Source organism: Alosa alosa, chromosome 23 (genome assembly GCF_017589495.1).
Source record: "Alosa alosa isolate M-15738 ecotype Scorff River chromosome 23, AALO_Geno_1.1, whole genome shotgun sequence".
NCBI lineage: Eukaryota > Metazoa > Chordata > Actinopteri > Clupeiformes > Clupeidae > Alosa > Alosa alosa.
The window spans coordinates 25,065,856-25,075,191 of record NC_063211.1 but is presented as its reverse complement, the minus strand read 5'-3'; the positions used below and the strand labels follow the sequence as shown (position 1 = coordinate 25,075,191).

General features: G+C 51.3%; 1 protein-coding gene across 2 annotated transcripts in view; it reads left to right on the top strand.

Moving 5' to 3' along the window:
* The window catches only part of LOC125288303 (B-cell CLL/lymphoma 9 protein-like), a 54,871-nt gene that overhangs the window by 40,057 nt on the left and 5,478 nt on the right, over window positions 1-9,336 (top strand). Inside the window, exons 4-9 of one of the 2 annotated variants that reach the window (XM_048234541.1) lie at window positions 312-694; window positions 1,293-1,618; window positions 3,701-3,811; window positions 4,190-4,349; window positions 5,110-5,203; window positions 5,333-7,496. In XM_048234541.1, the coding sequence (XP_048090498.1) occupies window positions 357-694; window positions 1,293-1,618; window positions 3,701-3,811; window positions 4,190-4,349; window positions 5,110-5,203; window positions 5,333-7,496 (3,193 nt within the window). In that variant the 5' untranslated portion in view covers window positions 312-356. The remainder of the gene's footprint in view (window positions 1-311; window positions 695-1,292; window positions 1,619-3,700; window positions 3,812-4,189; window positions 4,350-5,109; window positions 5,204-5,332; window positions 7,497-9,336) is intronic. The other variant, XM_048234543.1, reaches the window with a different exon arrangement.

Genomic DNA, 9,336 nt, shown 5'->3' with positions numbered 1-9,336 from the left:
CTTTGTGCTGTTGTCATATACTATGTATTTCAATGGGGCAGTGATGGATTCAATGGTTTGAAGATGGATGCAATGAATGGGTATAAAATCTCTCTGTGATTTGGGTCTTTTGTCTGCTGCGTGATACGTGTTAATTGTAATGTGTAATATTAGGTTAGCTGTTTGTGAATAATATATGTATTTATGTAGCCTTAATTCCTTGTATTTTGTTTGACACTGTTAATGAAGCTGCTATGACAAAATGATACTAATGTCTCTCTCTCTCTCACTCACTCCTTCTCTCTCACTCTCTCTCTCTCTCTCTCTCTCAGTGTGGGGGGGGCCAGTGAGGCTCCGTGGGGGTGTCCACGCAGAGGATGCTGGAGGTGGCCGAGGACCGGAGCACAGCACAGGCACCCGGCCGCCCGGAGCGAGCGAGAGAGCGAGTGGCGCGTGAGCGAGACGATCCGGTCTGCGACGTCCCCCCCAAGAGCACGCGCGGAGCCAAAGCCACGGCAGCGGGCTCGGCCACGGGACACGCGCACACACACGCGCACACACACCTGCACACACACCCTGGCCACGGCCACACACACCACACCACGCCCAGTCCGCAGCAGCACCCGGCTCCCCCCAGCACTGGCTCTGTGGGACTCTCGTCAATGCATCCCAGCAACGCCAAAGTCAGGAACTCCCCGTCAGCGCACACCCAAAGGTCCTCCTTTCCACCACTCTCCCCGTCTGTGTGTGTGTCTCTCTCTCCCACCATCATTGGCTCTCTCTTTTCTCCACCCCTTCTCTCATTTGTGTCTCTTTCTTCATTTTCTCTCATTCTCTTGCTTTCCCCCCTCTCTTTCTCTATCACTTCAGCTCTATCTCTCTCTCTTCTCTCTCTCTCTCTTTGTTGGTTTTTCTCTCATTCCAGGAGGGGGTGCTAGTTAGGTTTGAAGGCTGCCAGCTTTGCTGGGCACCTCCTTCAGTGGACATACACCCCTGGCATCCAGTCCTCTAGTATGAAGTGTGTGTGTCTGTGTCTGTATTTATCCGTGTGTGTGTGTGTGTGTGTGTGTGTGTGTGTGTGTGTGTGTGTGTGTCTGTCTATGATTTAGACTAGGCTACTGCTCTGCTCTATCTAATGTAGCTTAGCTAAATGGAATTTTGACAAATGGGTGATGTATGCACATTGCAGTTCTAAAGTACTCTCTCTGTGTCTCTTCCTCCCTCTGCTCTCTCTCTCTGCCCTCTCTCTCTCTCTCTCTTGCTCTCTCTCTTTCTCTCCTTTTCTCCTTCTTCCTCTGTCTGTGTTTCCCTAGCAGTCCTAAGTCCAAACAGGAGGCCATGGTTCGCTCGCCCCCTGTCATGTCTCCCTCCAGTGCCGTCCAGATGGACTCCAAACTGCCCAATCAGGGGAAGCAGGGGGGTGCAGGCAGCCAATCACAGGCCTCGCCCTGCGATCCAAAGGCTCTGGGTGGCGGCCACAACCCCAAAGCACCACTGGGGGGGCTGGGCTTGAAGAACGGCCAGAGCATGGGAGGCGGGACTAAGGGCGGGACTAAAGTGAAACGCGAGAGGAGCACGTCGGCTGAGTCGTACGAGCAGCATGATGACACCACACCCACTAATGACAGCGAGCCAAAAGGTGAGCAGACCTTAACCTACATAACCTACAGCCATCAGAGTGGAGGCCAACAGGTTTAAACCTAAAACCCTGACCCACAGCAATCAAAGCAGAGGGCAACAGGTTTAAACTTCAACCCTAAACCACAGCCATCAGAGCTGAGGGAAACAGGTTTAAACCTCAACCCTAAACCGCAACAATCAGAGCTGAGAGTAACAGGTTTAAACCTTAAAGCAGCAGTTGGCAAGATTTTTTTGATCATATTTACTGGAACCAACACTATGCTCTGACAGAACAACATAAATCAGCTGGTTTTAGAAAAAACCCGCACTTCTACCTCCACCTAGAGCCTGTTATTTGTTTTGCAAAAATCCACAGCTCCCGGTTCTTCTGGTCAATCCAGAGCAGTCAATCAGAGCAGGGGTGTATGATGAGATCTGACTGTCAATCACAGTCTGGTGCAGTCTGGTGCGCACTGACGAACAAACTCGATGAGAGGGTGCTCAGCGGTAGTGGGGGAGGGGCATGAGAGTTGTAAACATTCAAAAGTCCCCTCAATCTGTCAGACTTGCCAACTGCAGCTTTAATCCTGACCCACAGCTGTCCGAGGTGAGGGAAACAGGTTTAACTCTAACCTAATGGGGACCGCAGACAGGGCAGACTTCAAAGCACTAGCCAGCAAAGTCTTACACTTAGTAATTTACCTTCACAGTGCTGACTGACAAGTGGTTACAACCGAAAACATAGTCTAAAAAAGCAACACTTAGCCCAACATTCAAATGACTGAAAAAAACAAATCCTAGAGACATTCATCCAAGAACTCCAACAGTCTTTGCACTGTGTTGCCATGGACTTGTTGCTTAGGTCTTGCCAGTGTGCTCTCAAAATAACAGTGAAATACTGCACATTTCACTTTAGACCAGATTGGTCTTGGTCAGTGGCATTATCTTTGTCAGTAGGGTCAAAATAGCAATGTGTGATCGATGCAGCTGATCATACAGTACCTTGTTTTATCAAAAGACAATTGTGTCACACCTAAGAAGAGAAGAAGATCCCAAGAAGATCCACTTCATAGATACATAATTTACATCTTCATAGTAACAATAATATGTTTTTTGTGTCATGGTGTGGGATGTCTTGGTATATGTGGCAGTGTTTTGCCTGTCTGTCCATTAAGCTGATACTCAGGATTTGAAGTGGCTGGTCTGTAAATAACATGACTCAGATCAGAGGTCAGATAATACTTAAGCTTCCGGCTGTACAAAGGTGTGGAAGTGTGCCAACAGAACAGGACTATCTGTCAGTATAGTGGTCCATGTGTATTAAATATGGCTCCTTGTTGACACATTGAGGAGTGAGTAAATGTGTATGGGGGTTGTTTACAATTTGATGTGTGAAAGTATGTGTAGAGTGCAAGATGATTAGCTCAGATAATTAGACACCAATGCTGTCTTCCACCCTTCTCTGTCTCTCCCTCTTCCACTCTCTCCCATCTCTTTCTTCTTATTTTCTCATCGGTCCCTTAGCCACTGTGCTGCATTAAGACGTCTTCACCCCTGTATGTTTAAGAGTGGAACAGCCCAGTGCAGCTGCTGCTTAGGAAGCAGCAGGACTGAACCATTTTAGGGGTATGGGGGAAGCATGGCTTCTTACAGTAATAACCTAAAAGCCCCCTGCTGGTGACTGGAGTTGCTGACAGACCTGATGTCCTTCCAGGAGTTTCCAGATTCCCTTGCTTGACAATATACAATATACTTTGTGTGTGTGTGTAAATAGATCTGAATATACAATATATTTGTTGTGTGTGTGTGAATAGATCTGAATCAAGACCCCATTTATTGTTATCAGTGACATATGACTGAACCATGTGGATTTGTTTTACAGTCTAATTGTCAGTGGTGGTCTGTGATCCTAACGCTGGCTTTCTGGAAGCTGTTGCATTAATTAGTAGCTGCCTGACCCCCACAGAGACCTACACTCACTCACAGGATCGTTTCATGGCTCGGACTTTTCATCCTGTTTGTCACTGCTGTTAACCTCTTTCTTTCTGCACCCCCACCTCTCTTTCTTTCTCTCTCTTTTTTTCTCTCTTCTCCCCGTCAGAGATGGGCAACAGAGCGAAGCGTCTGTGTGTGTCTGAGAGGAGGCAGCCCTACAGTGGAGCAGACTGGTGCTCAGGAGGGGAGACGGATGAGGAGGACGCCGGTTTCTTCAGTAAGGCCAGATTCTCTCACAGCTCATTCAGGCACCTCTCTCTCTATCCTTGACATCTCTCTCTCTTTCTCTCTCTCTGTCTGTTTTTCTCTGTTTCCCTTTTACCCCCTCCCCTGCTTTTTTTATTCGTTCATTCATTCAACCTTTTTTTATTCTCAGAAGTTTATTGTGGGTAGTCCTCATCTTCAGTGAATCCAAGATAATAATAGCTTTTGTCTGATTTTGTCTCAATACATAGTATTGTCAGTTATGAGGTTGTATTGATATTGGAAAGAATGTACTGGCTATTTCTGGGTATATCACTATAATAAATGGGTATCTGAATCATGACATGAGATTTTGTTAACATTGTTGTTGTTAACTACATCCTTCCTCAAGACTGCAACTCTGGCGAGATGAAGCCGGACCCCAGTGCCCTGTCGGCCACCACCCCTACCCAGAATGCCATGGGAGGACAGAGCTCAGGCCCTGAGATGAGTTGTGGCCAGAAATCTGGCACTAAAGTCTTCTACATCTTCACCACAGAGATGGCCAACAAGTAAGAGCTGTTTTCTGTGATCATTGACCTTGCCCAAGCATGCCTCTGACGTTCAAAGCCATAAAAAAAACAACTCCCAGTCTCTGAAGTTACGTCTTCCTTCTAGTTCTGTCTGTCAGCGAAGATTAAGTTGCGTCTGTTGCTAAGCGGGCAGTCCTGTCTGTCACCAAGCATACAGCTCTGTCTGTTGCTAAGTGTGCAGTTCTGTGTGTCACCAGGCATCCATATCTGTCTACTGCTAAGTGCGCAGTTCCTCGTGTCCCTTGCAGGGGGTGTCAGCAGCCCACAGAGGGGACGTGAGGCTCAGGGTGTCATAGGGAACACAGAGGGCTCAGGTGCTAGAGGGAGCAGGATGGGAGATTTGAGGTGGTGAGGGGGGATGGGGATTGTAGTTTTTAGAAGAGGGATAAGGAGCAGACACCCTGGATGATTTGTGGGTCTCTTTGGGACTGTTACAATTGATGAATGACCCTCACATCCTAGAAAACCCCTCTCATCCCTAAAACGGTACCAGACTGGATATGAAGGCTCCTCCTCATGATGCTTACTTAAGCATGAAGACACAAACATCACTGTGTCTGCCTCCTCCATAAGAGTTTGTTTTTTAAATGGTCATCTCGATCAATCTCAAACTATAAATGATACTAACTTGGTTGTGTTTGTGTGTGTGTGTGTGTGTGTGTGTGTGTGTGTGTGTGTGTGTGTGTGTGTGTGTGTGTGTGTGTGTGTGTGTGTGTTTGCGTGTGCGTGTATGCTTCAGGGCAGCTGAAGCGGTCATCACTGGTCATGCCGACAGCATCATTGCCTACCACACGAACCACATCTCTAACGGCAACAAGCCCACTCTTCCCATGGTAACATCTCACATCACTTAGGAACAATAACAGCACTTGTCCACTATGAATAATTAATCACAAAACAGTGTAAGCCAAATCTCTTTATGGTAACAATAACAGTAACAATGTCTCTGTTTGTGTTCTAAGATGGGCCCCATGGGTAGTGGCTCCAAGCAGCCAGGGGCCGCTCCTTCTTCCCAGCCCACGGAGCAGAACCACCAGCCAGCTTCCAAACCAGCAGCTCCAGGGCCCCAGCAGCCTGCTCCACCATCCCAGCCTCAGGCTTCCGCCCCGGGGTCCAAGCCCCAGGATGGCCCATCCTCGGTGGGCCTGGACTCCAAGAGTGTCCCTGGTGGGAGCCCCCAGGATGGAGGCTTGCAGGACGTTGGCACCCATCCTGCCGGGTCGACCTCTGAGGGTAACCCTCCACCAGCACCTGGGCCAGGCGGGTATCCAGCCATGGATTTGCCACCCAAGGGGGCAGATGGCCAGCTCACCCCCCAGCAACAGCAGCAGCAGCAGCTATCCCAGCTCCCCCAGGAGCTTATGGCCCTGGGGGAGAACACGGAGGGCCTGTCGCAGGAGCAGCTGGAGCACCGCGAGCGCTCGCTGCAGACGCTGCGTGACATCCAGAGGATGCTCTTCCCCGACGACAAGGACATGCCCGCCATGGGGCCCCAGGGGGGGAACATGGGCGGCCCGCCGCCCCCCATGATGGAGGGGCCAGTCGGGGGCCCCAAGAAGCCAGAGCAAGGGCCACTACAGGCCATGATGGCCCAGTCGCAGAGTCTGGGGAAGCCTGGGGGCCCGCGTCCGGATGGGCCCCCGTTTGGTCCCCCGGGCCCCAGAGACATGGGCTTTCCCCCGGACGAGCTGGGGCCCCCACCTCCCGGGCCCCCCATGGGTCCTCCGGGTGGCATGGGCGGGGAGCCGGGCGACCATATGACGCCTGAACAGTTGGCCTGGCTCAAGCTGCAGCAGGAGTTCTACGAGGAGAAGAAGCGCAAGCAGGACATGATGATGCACCCGCACGGCCCCCGCATGATGCGCGGCCCGCCGCCGCCCTACCAGATGAACCCCGGCGACGGCTGGGGGGGCCCCGGGGGGCCCGAGCCGTTCCCCGACCAAATGGGCATGGGGGGGCCGCCGCCGCGAGGCATGCACCCCCACATGCAACGCTTCCCGGGTATGATGAACCCCGAGATGGACGGCGGGCACCACATGCCCCGGCCGGGAATGAACTGGCCCGAAGGCGACGGGCGCGGGTTCCCCCAGGGCATGTTCGGGGGTCCAGGGGGCCCGGGAGGACGGGTGGAGAGGTTCCCCAACCCGCAGGCGGTTCAGGAGGCCATGTTCCAGCAGGGGATGGGAGACAAGCCGGCCATGATGATGGACATGAACAGGATGATGGGAAACCCGAGGCACATGGAGCCGGGCCCTGGAGGAATGATGTTTCCCAGGATGCCCAGCGAGGGGCCCATGAGCCCCTCGTCCAGGATGGAGTTTGTGAAGGGCCTGAGCCGCGACATGGGCGACTTTGGCATGGGCCCCGGGAACATGGGCATGGGGCCTAACCCTCAGATGATGAACCCCAAGATGGGCATGAGCCCCGAGGAGATGATGAAGATGCGCGGAGGAGGAGGGCCGATGATGGAGAACATGGGCCCCCAGCAGAAGATGATGCAGGGGCCTCCCTTCCCTGACCAGCCCCACCCGGGTGACTTCAACATGGGGCCCAACCGGCAGTTTCTCCCCATGAATCAACCACCAGGGCCCATGAACGCTGGGAGGGGTCCGAGAGGAGAGCCCCCCTTTGGACCAGACCAGCGAGGGGGTCCCGGCGGTAACGGCCGCCTGAGCCACATGCCACCCGGTCAGCCCCCGACCTCCAGTGCCCCACCTCCACCCCCATCTAACCCGCGGGGCGGCGGCCGCAAGCAGTCACAGGAGCCGGTCGGGTCGCCCGGGGTCAACCCCCTCAAGTCGCCCCCTCTGCGGCAGGTCCAGTCGCCCATGCTGGCGTCGCCCTCGGCTGGCCTCAAGTCGCCGCAGACGCCCTCGCAGCTCGCCGGCATCCTTACCGGCACGGCGCCCACTTCCATCGCCTCGGCGTCCGTCTCCATCAAGTCGCCGGCCGTCATGGGGTCGGCGGGGGCCTCGCCTGTCCACATGAAGTCGCCGTCGGTGCCCGCGCCCTCGCCAGGCTGGACATCGTCGCCCAAACCTCCGCTCCAGAGCCCAGGGGCCCCGCAGGGGGGGAAACCCAACCTCAGCCTCACCTCCCCCAACATGATGAGCAGCAATGAGCCAGGTGAGACCCTGAGGCTGACCATGAGAGGTTGTGTGCAAGACGGTGTTGCAAGACGGATGGAATGTCAGGTTAATAGTGAGCTAAATAGGTTATTAATAGCCTGGGTGAACCCAGACGGACCTGTTAGCAAATTTGGCATCAATTGGATCCTTTCCAGGCAGACCTGCAGGTTCGTCCGGGTTCACCCAGGCCAGGTTATTATGGGAATGATATGGGATTTATTACATGGCAACTTCAGTTAATTATGACCGCCGCGCAGCGAAGCGGCGGTCATATAGGTTTAGTCAGATTTTTTTTTTTTTTTTTCGCATGTCCAAATTTCCGTCAATGATTCCCCGACACTGAAAGACCGGGTAGACAAAACTTGGTGGGCATGTAACCCCATATGGATAGCATGGAACCATCGTTTTTCGTTTTGATCTGTAGCCCCCATCGCTGGACTGCACCCCCGAAAGGAAGGTAGGGCAGACACGGTTTTCTGTGAATATCTCGAGAACCGTAAGGGTTTAGGAGGACCATTTTTTTTTGTATGTTGATCTCAAGGGGCCATGTCAACGCATTCCATAACCACTCATTTCATGTATAGCGCCACCTAGTTAAACACAAAAGTAAAAAATGAGGTGGTGTAATTGAAGGTATCTGTGACCTAACATAGTCAAAACTGCACGAAAATTGGAAGTGTAGGATCATTATGACACCCCTCTGTATGCACGCCAAGTTTTGTGGAATTCCGTTCATGGGGGGGCACACAATAAATTAATTTATGTTACTATACACCAACTGGCCTGTAGGTGGCCGGAGACAGTTTTCTGTGAATATCTCGAGAACCGTAGGGCCTAGGAGGTCCACCTTTTTGTATGTTGGTCTTAAGGGGCATGTCAACCCATCCCATTACCACTTATTTCATGTATAGCGCCACCTAGTTAAAAAATTAAAAAGCAAAAAATTAGGTGTTTTCATCTCAATATCTCTGGCTGACAAGGTCAAACTGCACAAAATTAAAAGTGTAGGATCATTATGACACCCTCTGAATGCATGCCAAGTTTTGTGTACTTTCGTTCATGGGGGCCTTACAATAAAATAATTTATGTGTACATTTAGTGACGCACACCAACAAGGATTCCCGACACTGAAAGACCGGGTACACAAAACTTGGTGAGCATGTACCCCCACATGGATAGCATGGAACCGCCATTTTTCGCTTTCATCTGCAGCCCCCGCTGGACTGGACCCCCGAAAGGAGGGTAGGGCAGACACAGTTCTCTGTGAATCTTTTATGGTATGTTGGTCTCAAGGGCCCACATAAACCTGGCTCATAATCACTCATTTGTGATTTGCCCCCGGTAAAAAATGAAAATCAGTAGGATTAAAAGAAAGCCAAAATAAATATTCATCATCATCATCATGGCTGCATTTTCAGTATTGGCGAAGTAGTCGCTTTGTCCACTAGATGGCATGATCGCTGCAGTGAGACGTAATTTTGTTGGAAGTTAAAAGGGGTTGAAAAAACAATGGACGCTTCATACAAGGACTGTAATTTCACCGCAGCTTAACATCTAATAAGGATAGGACGATGTTCACATGAAGTGTAATTCCCATTTCTTCTTGAAGCCGAAATAAATCTGAGGATGTTTATCGGACATGCTTGGTTTTACTGCAGGTAATGCTAATCTTGTAATATCAATAAGGACCTAGGTAATGTTACCAAGTAGCTATTGAGTGATGGAGGCATTTGATTTATTGCATTTGTAGAAAACTATAAATGCGGTTATACCAAGCAAAATGTATAGCAGCACTGTTTGTATCTTTCGACTGTCATTTATTGCACGCTACAAAATCA